The sequence below is a fragment of the Drosophila ananassae genome (genome assembly GCF_017639315.1).
Source record: "Drosophila ananassae strain 14024-0371.13 chromosome 4 unlocalized genomic scaffold, ASM1763931v2 tig00000054, whole genome shotgun sequence".
NCBI lineage: Eukaryota > Metazoa > Arthropoda > Insecta > Diptera > Drosophilidae > Drosophila > Drosophila ananassae.
In genome coordinates this window covers 7,225,983-7,245,930 of record NW_025319037.1, presented here as the reverse complement: position 1 = coordinate 7,245,930, position 19,948 = coordinate 7,225,983, and the positions used below count along the sequence as shown (strand labels likewise).

At 42.3% G+C, this 19,948-nt stretch overlaps 1 protein-coding gene across 3 annotated transcripts in view; it reads left to right on the top strand.

The window, feature by feature from the left end:
- LOC6505487 (transcription initiation factor TFIID subunit 3) overlaps positions 1 to 18,672 on the top strand; it is a 76,837-nt gene extending 58,165 nt beyond the window's left edge. For 2 of the 3 annotated variants that reach the window (XM_032455898.1, XM_032455896.1), the window contains 3 exons: positions 17,499 to 17,868; positions 17,921 to 18,389; positions 18,445 to 18,672. In XM_032455898.1, the coding sequence (XP_032311789.1) occupies positions 17,499 to 17,868; positions 17,921 to 18,389; positions 18,445 to 18,559 (954 nt within the window). In that variant the 3' untranslated portion in view covers positions 18,560 to 18,672. The remainder of the gene's footprint in view (positions 1 to 17,498; positions 17,869 to 17,920; positions 18,390 to 18,444) is intronic. The other variant, XM_032455897.1, reaches the window with a different exon arrangement.
- Positions 18,673 to 19,948: the final 1,276 nt, after the last annotated feature.

The window sequence follows — 19,948 nt, the reverse complement described above, 5'->3', positions numbered from 1 at the left end:
GTCAGAGAAGTAGTGCTTATCAACAATTCTCCAGAGAGATACAAAACTGAGTATTTGTTTCGATACTAGTGTTAAATCAAGGGATTCCGTACCATTTTTAATGATAAAATTTTATACTTAATTTTAGAAAGAGACTCGGTCGGTCGTATATGCGGTCGTATATGTTTGAGCTCGCCCACTGAGTGTTGTGAGCGTTACAACCACATCCTATTAAGAAGTCTATGTTGAGCCTTTCGCTGTCTTTTACTAGCCTTTCCACTAGCTCATTTGGGGGCTCCGACCTTTCATAGGCCATGTACGAGGGTGGTCTGATAAGTACTTAGCCTCCAAAAGAAAATGTTGGAAAAGTTTTCACAAAAATTTTGGAAAGGTGGCAATTTATTCTCAACATTATCTCATTTTAGCTAGATACACTTGACCCAGCGATACGTTTTTTTGAGGTCTGTAAAATAGGCCTCTGTGGCGGCGACGACCTCCTCATTCGACGCAAATTTCTTTCCAGCGAGAGACTTTTTCAAGTTTGGAAACAAAAAGAAGTCACACGCGGCCAAATCTGGAGAATATAATAGATAGGGAAGCAATTTGTAGTCCAATTTGACCAATTTGGCCGTGTCGAGGGCGGAAGTCTGAGCCGTTGTCATGATGGAAGAGCACTTTTTTCTTCTCCATTCCTGCGGATTAAGCTTAAACAACGTTAAAAAATGCTCTGAAGTGGTCTTACGGTTGCTTTTGTTGTCTGGAGTGAGCAAACGAAGCACCCATCGCGCAGACAGCTTTCTCATGACCAAAATTTCATGGAGGATATGACCCACGCGATCTTTTGAGACCGCCTACTATCTCAGCTATCTCGCGCATCTTCAATCGGCGGTTTGTCAATACGAGATCGTGGATTTATGTCACGTTATCCTTGGGGGTAGACGTTCTTGGGGCTTTTGGGCGTGGCTTATCAAAAACCGACCACGTTGAAACTCGTTGGACCAATTTTTAACAGATCGATATTGCTCTTTGTCCATTTTGAATCCCGGTCTCGTCCGATTCCACACGCAGTCAAAACAAAACTACGAGTAGCAGTAGCCGTCTACGAGAATGTGCTACACGATGGAATTTCCCTTGCGATAGTGACGCCATCGGGCGGTGAGGCTAAGTACTTATCGGACTGTCCTCGTATGATGACAGTATCCATTGGAGCTGAAATTTTGCCGCGTTGGCTCTGTCATTGTAATTATGGTGCTATCTGCTAGCAGGTTTTAGTCCTTGGTCGCTATCCCAGACTATGTATGTCGGATCCATTTTCAGTCATATGGAGCAGTCATATGATTTGTAGACCTTTAAGGTCTCCGAGCTGAAGCCTAAGTTTAGCCATATTTTCTACCTTTACCACTCGTCATGGAGGCCGGGATCCAAATCTTTGCTCGATGTCTACTCAGGATGGCTCAGCGCAAAAAGCTTGGGGCCCGCGTAGTTTTCGCCCAGCTCGACTATTGCCGCTTTTTAGAGCTCTCCAAACCGTTCCGCAAAGGGCTATTTCGACTGTGTGCGCATCCGCTTCGCCGAGGGTCCTCCTAGCACATCGCTCACGCTTGGGTTGTGAATTTGGGCGGTGTGCCACACTCTGGAAGTACGCTTTTCACCCAATGCACATTTTTGAGCCACTTCTCTGACCTCTTGGTCGGTTTGGCACTCTCGTGGCTTCTTAGGATCTGGCCCACGGTTCATTTGAAGAGTTGCGGAGATGCGACAGTCCACCCGGACGGAGATCCGCCACACCCGGTTAAGGCTTCTTAGAACAGGCTGTTGCCAGGTACTCTGAGCCCTTCGTTAGAGACTGGACAGAATTTCTAAACCGGGCGCCCAATCAGTCTTAATCTCTGTACGGGTCGAGTATTACCTTAGTCCGGCCCGAGGTGAGATGGCGTTTTGAAATGGGGTAGGTTTTTGTTCGTCCGTAGAGCGTTATGCGGCAACTACGTCAAACTTGAACTCACGGGAGTAACGGTAGGTCCCGGAGTCGTAGTCAAAACCGTAAATAGTCCTGACTAAATTTACCTGGATTCTGCAAAGGACTGCTCGGGTTGGCCAGACGCTTGCTGTGATCAGGCATGAGTTGATGTGCTTGAAGTCCTGGGGTGGTTTTCCTCAAGTACCGGTGGTATGGTGGTTCGGCTGATTCCTTATCGGCAGGTCCTACTGGCGGTCCGTTTCACGGGAGCAACACTCTAAGTAGGTTAGATAGCGCAGGGTCTGCTGGTGGTCCGTTTCACGGGAGCAACACTCGAGCTAAACTGGTATGCCGCGGGGTCTCCTCGTGGTCAGTTTCACGGGAGCAACACTTGGAGTAGTTAGGTACCGCGGGGTCTACTGGCGGTCCGTTTCACGGGAGCAACACTCGAAGTAGACTGGTATGCCGCGGGACCAACTCGTGAACCGTTTTACACAGGATCACGAGAAGTAGGTTGATTTTAAGTGCCGTGGTTCAGACACTGAGTAACGAGACGATTGACTCTGATTTCGGAACTGTCTTTATTTCAGAAGAATAACTCTTATATAAGATGCTAAATTATACATCATTAAATCTAAGAAAGGTCAAAGTTCTGGACGTTCTAAACTAAGGTTAATGCCAGGGTCACCCACCTCTGAGTCTGCTGACTCAAATTGTTTGTTCATGTACTGCTTGCGCATTTCGGCTTAGCTGGCTGGTTTTTACTTGCATCGGTCAGTCGGTCATTCTTCCCGCTGATATGCTGCTTCTGCTTTTGGCGCCGTCTACTAGTGCTGGGTTAATAGGTTGGATATAGTTTTATGCTTATTACTAATTGTTTATAGGTGAGAAAATCGGTTAGTGGGTTTTTATATTGCGACATGCTGATGCATATTGATTGGATCAAATTACTAAGTGTGCATATAGGGTAGTAGGTCTTGGCACTAGGTGCCAACATTCTCCCCCCCCCATTGAGGTACTCAATAATAGGGGCTGTGCGTTGTTGTTGGACCGTCTTAGTGAACCGATGTGTACCCTGCTCCCTTTCGGAGATGCATGTTACCCATGCCAGATAGGAGGTGACTTCTACTCCTTGAATTTCCTTGGTTACTGGCCCTTTCACTCTGTGCTCTTCAGTTGTGAGTTGACAACCTTGGGCTTGTGGATTGGGGTCCGTCTGCGGCTCTCCTTGTTGATCTTGTCGTGGCTCGTTAGCTTCTTGTTGATCCGCAATGAGTGGGGAACTATGTACTCTTCCGGATTTTACTATTTGCTCCTTGCCGATGCATGCAATCAAACTTTGTCGTGGCTCGTTAGCTTCCGGTGTCCAAGCCGTCGTATTACCGACGACTTGTTCTGCCTTGCTATTAGGAGCTGATTCCGGTCGCACTGGCCCCATCACAATCCATCCAAGCGCGGTATTTTTTAGTAGTGGTTGTCCTTCTCCCAAATATGTCTGTTGTGGCCTCATAAGCTGGGAGATGATTTCGGCGCCCAACAACAGATCAATATTCTGGGGCTGCGTAAATTCAGGATCGGCTAAGCGCAACTGAGGTGAGATATTTCTTGGCGCTTGAATAGGGTGGGATGGTTGATTGGGCATTATTTCCGGTAGTACAACGACGTTGATTTGATCTTCGAAGTCAGTGGTTAATGACGATAGGGTCACCACAGCCTTTTTTCCTAATCTTGTTGTTGTTCCTCCCAGTGCAGCGATGTTCAGGGTTGATGGCTCCAATTGTAGTCCAAGTGTATCAGCCATCCTTCTGGTGATTATGTTAATCTGTGATCCAGAATCTAGGAGTGTGCGGCATTGCTGATGGGTTCCGGCTGGGCCATGTATTGCCACTTGGGCGGTTGGTAAAAGAACGGTGGGCTTATCTGTAAGCAGGGCTGTGGCTGAACACACCCATCGTGATGAACTGGATCGAAGTGGAGCCGCCGACGTATTTTTCTGCATTGTTACTTGACTGGTTGCCTGACGCTCAAGGTTTTCTAACATCTGCTTCAGAGATTGTCGATTGATTGGATCGTTGACGGCTAGTTCTAGAGCTGACAGCGTGTGTGGATCCAATCTTTCCTCAATGATGTGTATCAAGATTGGGTCCCAGTTGTCTGTTGACACTTTGAGTGCGTCGAGAGTGGCGACCGTTCGGAGCACGGTATCATGTAAGCTGCGCAGCTGGTCCGCTGATCCATTTGTTCTGGGGTGTCCGAAAAGCTCTTGAATCGCGGATTTAATCAACAGCCGTTCATTGTGGTATCGATTCTTTAGTCGTTGCCATGCATCCTGGTAACTGGTCTGTCCGCCAATCGACGTTGCGATTAGGTTTTGTGCTTCACCTGTTACATGATTCTCCAAATGACGGAATTTTACTGCATCACTGTAGTCTTGATCGTGGATGCATTCCGTAAAAATTTCGTAGAATCGTAGCCAATGCCGGTAGTCTCCGTCAAACTTTGGAATTTCTACTGGTGGTATTACAAACGGAGGTGCAATCGCGAGTTTTTGTGTTGATGCTGAAGTTGATTTCGATTCTTCGCTCAAAAACGAAAAATATTCTGCTCGTACAACCTGAAATCTGTCATCGGTGTGTCCATCATTTTTTATGGCTGGTTCCAGGTCGATGAGATCCTGGTATCCCGTGACGATTTCCTTCCATAGCTCCTTTATGTGTTGTCTGACGTGTGTGGACACTTCCCGTCCTTCGGTGCGGTTGCACAGCAAGTCTTCCATATCGTCTAATCGTCCTTCATGTCTTCGTTTTAATGATGTTAATCGAAGGTCTTCTCCTTCGTTTCCTCGTGATGATTGTGCCTTTGGCTCGAGATTTTCGCGTGTTTTCCGGGGCCTTTGTGACGGGCCTGACACTGATGGGATTCCATCCGAAAATATTGCTTCATATTTTTTCACAAGCTCTTCTAGCGCTTTGGCCTTTGTGAAATACTCATTCTCAGGACTTAGTGCTAGCTCCTTGAGCTTGGCATCATTTTTTTTAAACAGGGTCCATGAGTGAGTGAGCTGTCTGAGTTTCTCTTCGAAGTATGCTCCCTTGAGTTTACGCTCTGCGGAGTCCTTAGTGAAGTTTCTTATTAGCCTTTGGATGACTATGTTGCTTTCAATTTGCTCATCAATGAGCATTTGGATTACGGGGTCTGATCCTTGGATTACGGGGATTACGGGGTCTGAAGTTGTGATCCTAAAGGATCACGTCGGGGTCACCAAAATGTTCGTCCGTAGAGCGTTATGCGGCAACTACGTCAAACTTGAACTCACGGGAGTAACGGTAGGTCCCGGAGTCGTAGTCAAAACCGTAAATAGTCCTGACTAAATTTACCTGGATTCTGCAAAGGACTGCTCGGGTTGGCCAGACGCTTGCTGTGATCAGGCATGAGTTGATGTGCTTGAAGTCCTGGGGTGGTTTTCCTCAAGTACCGGTGGTATGGTGGTTCGGCTGATTCCTTATCGGCAGGTCCTACTGGCGGTCCGTTTCACGGGAGCAACACTCTAAGTAGGTTAGATAGCGCAGGGTCTGCTGGTGGTCCGTTTCACGGGAGCAACACTCGAGCTAAACTGGTATGCCGCGGGGTCTCCTCGTGGTCAGTTTCACGGGAGCAACACTTGGAGTAGTTAGGTACCGCGGGGTCTACTGGCGGTCCGTTTCACGGGAGCAACACTCGAAGTAGACTGGTATGCCGCGGGACCAACTCGTGAACCGTTTTACACAGGATCACGAGAAGTAGGATGATTTTAAGTGCCGTGGTTCAGACACTGAGTAACAAGACGATTGACTCTGATTTCGGAACTGTCTTTATTTCAGAAGAATAACTCTTATATAAGATGCTAAATTATACATCATTAAATCTAAGAAAGGTCAAAGTTCTGGACGTGCTAAACTAAGGTTAATGCCAGGGTCACCCACCTCTGAGTCTGCTGACTCAAATTGTTTGTTCATGTACTGCTTGCGCATTTCGGCTTAGCTGGCTGGTTATACCCTTGCAGAGGGTATTATAATTTTGGTCAAAAGTGTGCAACGCAGTGAAGGAGACATCTCCGACCCTATAAAGTATATATATTCTTGATCAGGATCACCTCCTGAGTTGATATGAGCATGTCCGTCTGTCCGTCTGTCTGTCTGTCGGTTTCTACGCAAACTAGTCTCGCAGTTTTGGAGCTATCGAGTTGAAACTTTGCACACATCCTTCTTTCCTTTGCAGGTAGTATATAAGTCGGAACGGCCGGGATCGGTCGACTATATCCTATAGCTGCCATATAACTGATTGATCGGAAATGCCATAACTTTGGTGTTTTTTAAGTTAGAGGGTTGGGACTTTCCACACATGTTATATTTGACCAAAATATCTTGTGTACAAAATTTCATAAGGATCGGCCGACTATATCCTATAGCTGTCATAGAACGATCGAAATTGGCATAACTTTGTTGTTTTTTAAGTTAGAAAGATGGGATTTGGTACAGATTCTATTTTGGGAAAAATAATTCAATATGCCAAATTTCATAAGAATCGGCCGACTATATACGATCCGCTACATATCTAATAATATAAGATGCGTGGCGCCACCTAGCGGACTGCGACTGAACTGCAAGGGTATATCAACTTCGGCTCCGCCCGAAGTTAGCTTTCCTTTCTTGTTTTTACTTGCATCGGTCAGTCGGTCATTCTTCCCGCTGATATGCTGCTTCTGCTTTTGGCGCCGTCTACTAGTGCTGGGTTAATAGGTTGGATATAGTTTTATGCTTATTACTAATTGTTTATAGGTGAGAAAATCGGTTAGTGGGTTTTTATATTGCGACATGCTGATGCATATTGATTGGATCAAATTACTAAGTGTGCATATAGGGTAGTAGGTCTTGGCACTAGGTGCCAACCGGGCGCCCAATCAGTCTTAATCTCTGTACGGGTCGAGTATTACCTTAGTCCGGCCCGAGGTGAGATGGCGTTTTGAAATGGGGTGGGTTTTTTTTTATACCCTTGACACATTTGATTTTGCTCCAGTTTTGCTTCAGTAAAGGAGACATCTCCGACCCTATAAAGTATTCTTGATAAGGATCACCTCCTGAGTCGATATAAGCATGTCCGTTTGTCTTTTTCTACGCAATCTTGTATCTCAGTTTTAAAGCTATCGAGTTAAAACTTTGCCCTCGCAAGTCGCAACGGCCGAGATCGGTCTATACTATATGGCAGCTTTGGTACTGCCATATAACTGAATGATCGAAGATGCCATAACTCTGGTGTTTTTAGGTTAGAGAGTTGGGACTTTCCACACATGTTATAATTGGCCAAAATATTTTACATATTAGGATCGGCTATATCGGCTTATAGCTGTCATAGAATTGGTGTTTTATAAGTTGGAAAGATGGGACTTGGTACAGATTCCATTTTTGATTCCAATATAATCTGATTTAGCAAATTTCATAAGGATCGGAAGATTAAATCCTACAGCTGCCATATCACTGATCGATCGGAAATGGGACAACCTTGCTATAAAACAAGAGGTTCTTTCTTTTTTTTAAAAACACTCTTAATTTTAACTTATCGTACCAGTACGTTATTTAATTCCGTTTGGGGCTAGAAGAGCTTGATTATGTTCTGCGGTACAGCCGTGAAGCTAGTGCTAATCCTCCCCACCATCCTTCATAAGCTTACGCCTTTTTGCCTCGGGCTTCTAATTGGAAGCATGTGCCCTAGTCGTCTCGCTTGCCCTCTTGAGAGCATACTCCAGGTGCTCCCGCAATGAGAGCCGCTTATCCAGCATCACCCTGAGGTATTTAAGGTAGTAGACCAATGTGATGGGTTCCAAAAATCGAATTTTTTTTTTCTACATTTTTTGAAAGAACCACATTTCAAAAACATGCTCTTAAATTTTCAGACCAAAATTTAGAATATTGTTAAAGTTATTGGCAAAACAAGAGAGCGCGCCCTAGTGAGTATGAACGCGTGTCGAAACTTTGAACGCGTTTTTCTCGAAACCAGGTTTTTGAAATTTCGGGGAAGCACTGACTTTAAACTATTCAACCGATTTGGCTTAAAATTTAAATTAAATATGAATATTCTACATACACATATCTAAATACCTAACCTTTAAAACATTTAAATTTCGAATAATAAATTGATTTTTTCAAACATTTTATCAACGGAAAAACTTCGATTTTGAGTACTTTTTTTTAAAACTCCAACATTTATACAATTTCTCACTTTCTATGTATATTATTGGTTTGTTCATTAGAATAGGGTCTACATAATAATAATTTCTTTGATTTTTTAAATTCTGATGACTACGGAAGGCTGTGTGCTTCCCCGAAACAGCTCACCATTCTTTCGTGACCTCTACTTCAACAGAAAATACTGTTAATGATTTAAAGTATATTTAAGTCAACTAAATTTTTTTGTACCCTAGAAATTATTAAAATAAACATGTAAAAGTTACAAGACGATCGCATTTTATTTTCTTGTTAAAAAAAAAATTCAAAAAAACGTCCAAATTTGGGCCGTCACATTGGTCTACTACCTTAATAGCTCTCCTTGAGGTGATGGCCACTCCTCTTACGCGAACCGTCGCCGTTTCAACTTTTTTCCGGCTCAAGATTAACACTGCCTCCGTCTTGTGCGGTGCCAATTGTACGCCGGCGGTGGACAACCAAGCCTCCATCATTTCGATCGCACAGTTCGTTATGGTTTCCACCTCCACGACTGTCTTCGCCACGACCACCACATCGTAGGCGAATCCAACTATGGATGTTCCCTCGGCCATTGGAATTTGGAGAATTCCATCGTACATCACATTCCAGAGCAGTGGCCGCTGCACAGAGCCTTGGGGCACTCCAGCGGTGACCTCCCGCTCTTTGCGTCCTTCATTCGTGTCGACTAGCAGAGTTCTATTGCTCAGATAGCTGTCCACCATCCTAAGGAGGTTGTCGTGCTGTCCTGGCTTGGACGTCGCATTCCTTTCTTTTTTTTTTTGCAAAAATTTACCAAAGATGTTTTTTGAAGAGTTCTTTGCAAAGAATACCCAAGACCTTCCTTATATTTTCTTTGCAAGAATTCCTGGAGAAATTCTTTATTTAGTTAGGGAGAAAATTCCCAAGGTCACAGATGCGTAGGACACTCCATAAAAAAATTTGGGAATTCCTCATGCATAGTGAGCAGGTAGTGGAGAGTTTCCCAAGGAACTCCTTGACACTGGTATTAATACTGCAGAATAATGTCTCAAATGTTGTGCAATTTCGCTCATTCTTTTTGCTTTAGCATTTTCGTCGGCCTCAACTCATGTATAAATTAATTAGTTTAAGGGGTAGGTATAGTTGTATGTTCGTTGCTGGAGAGGATGTCTTCAGTAGAGGATGATATAATATCCCTGGCGGTTGCCTAGGGTTCTTCCTTCTCGCTGGAAGTTATGTTGGGAGTTACTAACTCCGTTGTTACCGCCCTTGAGGCTGAGTAACCAATTTTACAAGTGAATTTAATTTTACGGCTTGGGCCGGAGTTTTGGAATAGGAGTTCTTTATTGTATGAGACTCAAGTACAAACTGAAACTTAAAGCTAACAAAAATATATTTCATAGCGGCCACGCAAATATGCAGTGTTCGCCGGCTATGCACGGGCATCCGGCCAGACGCTGTGTCAGCAGTTTGGCCAGAGCGAGCTCTTAAGTAATCGGACATTGCCGTTGCGCGGTTAACTTCAGTTAACTTATATATACAGAAAAAGAGAAATCGGTTTAAGCTTGTGCATATAAGCATGTTCGAAATTATCAGTAAAAGGCAACAAGCCTTATTTAAGTGTGCCGATATCACTTCGAAATGCACAAATGATTCGGGTACACTTATTGTTCGGGTGTACCCTCGCCGTTCTCTGGTTTCTACCATAGCAAATAACTGTCGACCGTTATCTTTCTCTTTGCGAGCACAACCGAAAAAGTTCATACTCTCTCGCTCTCGCTTTGAGCAAGAGACTTGCTTGAGCAAGAGACTTGCTGTCTTCATTATACCCTTGCAGAGGGTATTAAAATTTTGGTCAAAAGTGTGCAACGCAGTGAAGGAGACATCTCCGACCCTATAAAGTATATATATTCTTGATCAGGATCACCTCCTGAGTTGATATGAGCATGTCCGTCTGTTTGTCTGTCGGTTTCTACGCAAACTAGTCTCTCAGTTTTGGAGCTATCAAGTTGAAACTTTGCACACAACCTTCTTTCCTTTGCAGGTAGTATATAAGTCGGAACGGCCGGGATCGGTCAACTATATCCTATAGCTGCCATATATCCATATTGATCGGAAATGCCATAACTTTGGTGTTTTTTAAGTTAGAGAGTTGGGACTTTCCACACATATTATATTTGACCAAAATATCTTATGTACAAAATTTCATAAGGATCGGCCGACTATATCCTATAGCTGTCATAGAACGATCGGAATTGGCATAACTTTGGTGTTTTTTAAGTTAGAAAGATGGGACTTGGTACAGATTACTCTTTGGGCAAAATAATTCAATATGCCAAATTTCATAAGGATCGGCCGACTATATACGATCCTCTGTATATCTAATAATATAAGATGCGTGGCGCCACCTAACGGACTGCGACTGAACTGCAAGGGTATATCAACTTCGGCTCCGCCCGAGGTTAGCTTTCCTTTCTTGTTTATGTTTTCTGTTGAACGCTTTTCATTGAGCTTTTTGTATGTCGCTAGTTCAGTTACTGAGCGTTTTCGGTAGATTTATTTTTTCTGTTCTAAATATTGCCTTTAATAAAAACAACCACAGTTCGATTTACAGATGTTGATCCAATTTATTTAATTGTTCAGGCGTTTCTATAAATGATATATTTACATATGTGACTGAGTAGGGTTGACGACCGAATTAGAATAATAAGCGCGGCTCAACGCTTGATGCTGCGGAGCGACCGAGAGATCCCGCGAGAGAGAGAGACAGACGCTAGCGCATGGCGGCAGATGCAGGTGGCCGATCGAATGCCCACCTTGTAGCTACGGACGCCGTCCTCAGCAGCGCACCCGACACACTCCGTCACCGTCGTGCAGCTGGGCGATGGCATCTCGGTAGCCATTTCGCCGGCAAAGTCCAAGAGCGACTTCACATCCACACTGGGTGGATGTGACATATCACACCAGCCACCACATGCGCTGCTCGAAGTGACGACGGTGTCTGTAAGACTTCTCCTACTCGCTGAGCACTTTGCGGGACTCAGCCTTCACCGACTTCGTCTGAGGCTGGACGAGCAACTCTGACTGCCAAGAGGATCAGATGCCAAGAGGACCTTACCATTGTCGACAAACAACCCAACCGAGCCGAATTTTTTGGATGGAGGCAAACCAGGAGACAGATGAATTTGCCCCACACAAAGCAGCTCGTAAAAAATCCAGCTCAAATTAGCAAATCAACTGTCTGAGGCTGGTGAAAAAGAGGAAATGCTAGCATTACATTGTCGGGAATTTTCCAAGAGCTGACGTCCAATGCAAAACTGGGCTGTAGGTCAATGATGTTGGAGGCTACGATCGCAGTTAATTGCTCAGAGTAGTCAAAGCATTGGGATTGCAAGCTGACTATCACTGAAAATCCATCTGTAGAGAACCCTGCGCCTCTTATACCGGATACAGTCACCGTAGTCCTTATCTTCCGCAGCTGCAGTTGGTCCGCCAGCCTTGAAGTGACTAGATGCACCTGCGAGCCAGAATCGAGCAACCCTCGGCAGGGAAGTAGATCTCCGGAGCGGTTCCTAACCAGAATATTGGCAGTGGCTAGCAACACCACATCACCAAAAAAATCCTTAGCGAGAATTGACGGCGGCGGACGCTAAACCAGAAACAGCGTCACTAGATGTGGAAACCTCAGGAGAGGGCTGTTGGCCTTGAGCTGGCGAATTGCCACCAAAATGCAGCAGACTATGATGCCTGCGTCCAACCGCACGGCAGCTTGACGCATTGCAATGCCGAGATAGGTGGCCAGATCCAAGGCACTTACGGCATAAATCCAATCGCCTAACGGCATAAAGTTGGTCACTTACGATAACGTAAGGCGCAAACGGTCGTGGTCGAAAAGCGGTGAAGCGGCCCAGACGGTGGCCAAGCCTGGATTGACGGCCAGGAAGGTTCTTCTGTGTGTTTGGTGGGATTGGCAGGGATTATGCACTATGAGCTGCTCCCCTATGGCCAAACTCTCAATTCGGACCTGTAGAAGAGGCCATCTTTGATCAACAGATGCCGAATTGTCTTCCACCAGGACAACGCCAGGCCACATACACCTTTAGTGACGCGCCAGAAGCTCCGGGAACTCGGATGGGAGGTTCTTTTGCATCCACCGTATTGTCCGGATCTCGCACCAAGTGATTACCACCTGTTTCTGTCCATGACGAACGCGCTTGGTAGTCTGAAGTTGGTCACAAGAGAATCCTGTGAAAATTTCCAATAGGGGAGCCTCAGCGAGGGGGAGCGAGCAAGGGGCATTATGAAGTTGGCATCTCGTTGGGAAAGCGTTATCGAACAAAACAGCGCATATTTGACCTAAATCGTATTATTGTAACCAATTTTATTAACAATTGAAAATTCAATAAAAATACCTCAAGACTTTTTTGACAACATTATATATATGTTCGTATGTACTTGAACTCGCGGGAATAACGGTTGGTCCCGGAGTCGTAGTCAAAGAACGCATAAAAGTCTGACTAAATTTACCTGGATTCTGCAAAGGACTGCTCAGGTTGACCAGGCGCTTGCTGTGATCAAGCTGGAGTTGATGTGGGATACATGAAGTCCTGGGTTGGTTCTCCTCAAGTACAGATGGTACGGGGTTTCGGCTGATTCCGTATCGGCCGATCCTAGTTGTGGTGCGTTTTACGGGAGCAACACTCGAAGTAGGTTGGGAACTCGGGTTCTACTTGTGGTCCGTTTTACGGGAGCCATTCGAAGTACGTTAATTTTAAGAGCCGTACCTTGACACTGAGTAACAAGACGATTCACTCTGATTTCGCAACTATCTTTATTACAGAAGAACAATTCTTATATAAGATGCTAAATTATACATAACTAAATCTAGGAAAGGTCAATGTTATTAACGTGATAATGCCAGTGTCACTATCCTTTGAGTCTGCTGACTCAGATTGCTTGTTCATGCATTTCGGCTTAGCTAGCTGGCTTTTACTTGCTTCGGTCAGTCGGTCATTCTTCCCATTGATACTGCCGATTTCCGCTTCTGGCGCCGTCTACTAGTGCTGGGTTATAAGGTTGGATATTGTTTCATGCTTATTGTTAATTATTACTAGGTGTGCCAATAGGTTAGTGGGTCTGATGCTTGTATATTGCGACATGCTGATGAATATTGATTAGATCAGATTACTAAGTGTGAATATAGGGTGGTAGGTCTTGGCACTACGTGCCAACAATATATAACAATATAAGCTGCTACCTGACTGCAAGGGTATATCAAATTCGGCTCCGCCCGAAGTTAGCTCTCCTTGTTGTTAGCATTAAATAGGTTGAATTCCACCTTATAGCAGCGTGAAGCGATGCTATGTTTCTTTGGTTCTCATTTAAGATACGTCTGCATAGAACAGATATTTATATATATAACTTATTACTTACCTATATGTTTCTGTACGCAGCCATTTGCATAATGTGCGCTAGGAACTTATTTTATCGGCGATATCCTCCTTTCGTTCACATCGAATACGCACAAGAGCTGCCCATCTCATAAGGTGTAAATCTCCAGAATTGTTCCACTCATTGACAATTTCCATATGTTTCGCGCGCCAGCCTACCTCCCGTCCAACCGACCGAGGGGCGCTGCCGCATAACGTACGGCTCGAATCGCGGGAATAGATCCGAGATAGATAAGCGAGGATTTGGAGAAAGATATCACGAGGAAGAGTGTTGCACAAATAAGGCGGTTAATATAAGCGATTTAAGATTGTTAGTGGAGCAAAGTGACAGGCTGTGGGAGAGACCATTGTAGTCCGAACCTAATACCCTGAACGGTTCGTGTTGCGCATATGTCAAACTACAATGGCTGAAAAGTAAAGGACGAAAGTTTTTAGTCCATCTACTAGGAACGTTACAATTTAAGCGTGTTAGTAAATGCTGGCTTGTTACAACACCATAACGACCCGGAGTCGTGGTCAAAGAAGGTAAAAGTTCTGTCTAAATGTACCTGGGTTCTTCAAAGGTCTGCTCGGGTTGAACAAGCGCTTGCTGTGATCAGGCAGAGGTTGAGGTGAGATACTTGAAGTCCTGGATGAATGTCCTCAAGTTCAGGTGGTGGTAAGGGACTTCGGCTGATTTCGTATCTTTAGGTCCTACTGGCGGTCCGTTTCACGGAACACTCAGCGATGGATACGTATCGGCAGGTCCTACTTGTGGTCCGTTTTCACAGGAGCAATACTCGAAGTAGGTTGGTTAAGGAGGGTCCTACTTGTGGTCCATTTTCACAGGAGCAACACTCGAAGTAGGTTGGTTTTAAGTACCGTAACTTAACCCTGAGTAACGAACCGATTTACTCTGTACTCGGTCTTTATTTTGGACCAGGAGATCTTTTATAAGATTGGATAATTACATAAGTTGTTACTTGACTATGGTAAGCTGGTAAGGTCAATGTTTAAGAACGTGATCAAGAATATATATACTTTATAGGGTCGGAGATGTCTCCTTCACTGCGTTGCACACTTTTGACCAAGATTATAATACCCTCCGCAAGGGTATAAATATTACAAATATATTTTATAAATATTGGCCATATCGTGCGTCTATATGATATAGATGCTATTGGAATGATCGGTTAAAAATACAAATTTAGTATGAAAAATGTTTTATTTTAAAAGATTTGTTATCTAAACTCTCAGACTATAAGATTGGTGTAGTTTTACATATGCTTAGCAAATTTTATTAGAATCGGATAACTAAATCATATGGCTGTCATAGGAAAGATTAACTATTTTGTGTTTTTATGTTTCTTCTAATAAGTTGAACACAGATTCAAGTAACATTGATTTATCCTTCTTTCCATGTTTTCTTTGTCCAGTTATAAATGGGTCCGACCGTAAAATGAGTGTGTTCAATATGTCTGTGTTTGTTGCAATCCGAGACATTTTTCGGGTGTGATACAGTCTACATTTTTTTAGCCCTGTATTAGTTGACTCAGCTGCTTCCTTGGAAAGCTTTCCGATTGATACGAGTGCATGCTCAATCACTGAAGATCCATGAACTAACACCTTGTGGACTGTAGCTGACAAGTGGCCATGACCATACTGACCATGGATATTCTCTTATCAGTTTCTGTTAGCATATTAGCAACCTGTAAGTCGTGTTAGCAAATTAGCGATTACAAATACATCCGCAACTGTCCGCACCTAACTTTAACGATTTTAAAATCTTAAAACTATGACAAAGATAAAAAATAATAATTCACTCAAATAAGACACTCAAAAAAGGTACAAAAAAAAGGGTTTCACATATCAAGTTAGTTTGTATTAATTTCATATCAAATTAGTATAAATTAATTTCATAAATTAAAATAAATACCTTGGGCTTCAAAATCCATTTTAAATAATATAAATTTATAAACTTGATTAGTTACCAGCCTAATTTGAAGTGCGCTTTTGCTTCGAAATATTGCATCAGAGCTGCGATGCGCTGTTGAAATGAACACGTGTTCATGCTTTTGATTCTATTTTTAGAAAGTACCGTTAGGTTTCCAGCGAAATCCGGTTTGCAAATTGAAAATTTTGACATTTTAGAGACAAACTGTGTAAATTCAGTTTAAATATTTTCTGATCGGTTTTTTGATTTTTGGCCTCTGGTTTCAAAGTTTTAAGTTTCAAACAAATAGAAGACCAAGTTCGTTAACTGAGTTAATCGTAACTGATCGTTAATCGAAAAAGTACATAGCCTATTGAGGACTTGATCGATAAAATGACATGAGATTATATTTCGATTCATTAAGCTTTAGTTATTTGCTAAACACCAATTTGGAAATTTATCCAAATCGGATTGAAGTTTTGATTGGTCGCTGGTGAATTTATACTGAAGACATCATCAGAGTACATAAGTACAAGTGAATCAGTAAAGGCAAGGGGCACGTCGTTAATAAACAGTGTAAAAAGTAAGGGTCCATGATGGCTACCTTGGGGCACCCCAAATGTGGCGCGGACTAAACGTAAGGTAACATCTTTAAAGAAGACACGTTTGGTTCTTCCAGATAAGTAGCCCGAAATCCAGAGAAGGAGATCAGTTGATCACATCAGTGATCAAATTTTTCACAAATCTTGTATACAAAAAATACTTGCGGATGAACGATCGCATTATTGATAAAAAAAAAATTATTTTACCATTTTTACGGGCAATAATGGTCTGACTTTATGTAAAAATGGTACCACCTACTTAACAACCGCGCCAAAAATTCAAAATCGCATATTTTTCAAAATGGTTTCGTTCATCCGCACAAGAAACTAATATTTTAAGTAAATCAATACAATTTTTGTATTTTCGATATCCCTGTAAGGCCAGACTTTACGCACCGCAAGATAACAATTTTTTGAAGCGACTCCGGAGTTTTCCCTCAGCTTTTCCGTCAACTCCCTCAGAGTTTTCCGTAAAGGGTCAGGAAATGACACTTATTTGCAAACAACGAGAAACAGTCGACAGTTATTTGCAAGCTCAGCACTGTAAAAGTCATTGTAATTTATTACTTTAATATAATATGGTGCAACGCAGTGAATTAGATATCTCTGACCCTTAAAAATATACACATGTATTCTTGATTATCATCACTATTGAGTCCATATAAGCATGTGTGACTGTCTGTCTGTTTCTGTCTTTCTTGAACTAGTGTTTTAGTTTTAAAGCTATCAACTTAAACCACAGCACACAACATATCAATAAAACTGATCAATCGGCAAATACACAACTGTGGTGTAAAGATAGGATAGGAAAGAAAGATAGGAAGGTTTATACAGTTTCCATTTCGACAAACCATATCTTATAGCTATATGGCAGCTGCCATCGGAAACGTCACAACTTTTTTGGTTTTCCGGTAAGATAGACGGTTTTAATTATTTTGTAATTTTATTTTATACGAAATCGATTTAATACCATTACATAAAAGATGAACGATGTAGTCTTTGGAAGACCGAAATCAAATGGACAACAAAAAAAAAATTGTTTTACTTTGAGCGGAACAGGGTGAAATCATTTTCCTAGTTTTTACCTCATCGATTTTTTCAGTCCCTAAAAATGGTCTCGTCTCTGATAAAGTTTACAGTAGCCCACAGTAAGTTTCTGAGTAAAAATAAGTATACATGGTAAAATTAACTATTTAGTCATAATAGAAAATTTACTGCTAGATAGACTGCTGCCTGCTTTTCGTCTGGTTCCTGATTTTCTAGTGATGCTTCAGGCAAGAATATCATTTTCCAGTATCAGAAGTGAAGCATTAGAAATAAAAATTGAAATAATTTTAAAACTGAAATTTTCTAAAGCAATCTACTGTTTTATTACAGATTTTAATACCTTCTCTTCAAGACAAAGAAGTCTTTGTGAGTGCAACATCTATCAATGATAATGGCTCTACTCAAAACAAATTTTTTGGGACATTTCCGAATGATTCCATTTTAATAACATCTTTACAACCATCCATATCACCACGTTGTACGACACCGCAAAATGTAGATCAAGCTACAAATCCTATACCAAAATTAACATTAAAATTAAATGGGAAGTCTACACCTTTGACAAATATAAATAATGAAGCAGATCCAAAAGATATTGGATTTTCAAAAAATACAAATACCTTAATCCAAACGAACGATCAATCTCCAGAACTAGCCCGATTTTCACCTTTAGTGACTGGACCTCCGAAATCCAAACAAAGTAGGTTTTGCAAATAATAATTTATTGGACAACATTAATTATTTAATTTTAGCTGATCTTTATATATTAGGCACATCTAATCTTGGAACATCTATAGGAAACTCTCCTCATAACACTATGTCATTGCCGCCGTCACCTTTAATTACAAAGTCATCACATATGACAATCAATCAACTAAGTTCTATTGGATGGGCGTCTAATTCAAATAACAATTCGGCTGCTTCATCCACTATTTCAGCCAGTTCAGTTTTGTTACCACAGCAATTAATGTTGACACCTAATGCGGTCATGCATAATTGTTCGTCAAGTTTAGCCACAAGTTCATGCATGGGGGATAAGGAACTAATTTTAAATTCTCCCCTGCATATACCAGAAATCTGTGCCAACACTGCACCAATTAATCGGCCTTCTTCATATGTTGATGCTGAAGGAAATCGTATTTGGATTTGTCCGGCGTGTGGGAAGGTTGATGATGGTTCAGCAATGATTGGATGTGATGGCTGCGACGCTTGGTATCACTGGTAAAATCATTTATCATTAAATTCCAATAGTTACTTGACGAAAAATTTTTTTTAGGACATGTGTTGGCATAGAAATTGCACCGAAAGACGATTGGTATTGTCGTGTTTGTATAACAAAAAAAAAAAATCAATGTTCGGAAAAGAAGAAGAAGCGAAACAAAAAAAAGTAACATTATTCCCACTATTACAAAAATTGTATTTACATTTCTTAATTGACTATGTTTTATTTTATACGATTTATTTTTTTAAGCTACAATATACCCTCTAGTTCCAACCTATAAAATGATCGATTTTCCATTGTCCATAAATATTATATATAAAAATGTTATGTTGGGTTGATTGGTCACGAACGCCGCAAGAGTGTAAAAATGCAGTTACCCCTTAGAAATTTTTAAGTACCACGTAGTAAGATTGCTTCAAGCGAACTTGTGAGAAGAACGTTTTTTATCGGAATTGATGTTAGAACCTAGGGACTGACTTATCGCGCGGAGTGGTAGACATCCTGGAACATTACCAGCCCGTTGAGGACAGTAGATTGGGTCTGATATGTAAAGAGTCCTTTTGGAAGTCCTAGTGCAGAAGCAACGCGCTGAGGAGACGTTCACGGCCTAAGGGTTCCAGCACGTCAGGTGAATAAGTTGTATTCGGGATATTAAGGATTTATTTATATTTCTTTATAACGAGCATTCTAAAATGCTACCATGTTCATCTATGTATTTTTACACTAACTGGCAAGGGAGGCACGTTTCAACCTGGACCAGGAGATTATTCTGCGCTCTAGCTTGTTGACTGCGAGCTCGACGCTACTTAACGCTACGTCCGCTCCCAATTTTGATGCGCGGCTTGGCAGGACATTCCATGCTTTGCCACTACTGCCGCTTTTTAATGGAGGATATACGGAGTGGCTTAAATACCGGCCACTGTTCTGCACCATGGTGGGCATGAACCCCTTTATAGGTCGGGTAAAGAAGCTTCAGCGGCTGCGGTCCTGTCTCCGTAACTCGGCCTTGGAGACTGTGCGTGCGTTGGATGTGACGGACGAGAACTTTGCCGTTGCCATAGAGCTGCTAAGTAAAAAGTTCAGTAATCGCCGTAGAATGCGCGAAGAGGCTTCGCGCTGGTACGCATGGGCACAACTAAGCCGATTGCCAGATTAATATGGCCAATGCCCTATTTAGACTAACACTCAAACAAACCAAGAAAGCAAGCATTAACAAATTCACATCCCAAGTCTTACCGGACACCCAACCCAAAACGATCTGGAACAACATCCGAAACTTCTGCGGCATGAACCCTCAAAAACAAATACACTGTATATTCAACGCATCCACAAAACTAAATACTACTAACGAATTTGAAATTAGTCAGCTCTTCTGCCAAAACTTCTCTAAAATTCCTCCGACAGCTATTTTTCATGCACCTTTAATAATCACAAACAAACGTCACTCAGTAATACTATTCATCTTTCATATATTCCTACCAAAAGACCAACCGAAATAAAAAAACCTATAACAGCAATAGAATTCTCAGAAGCATTAACCACATTCAACGGAAACACA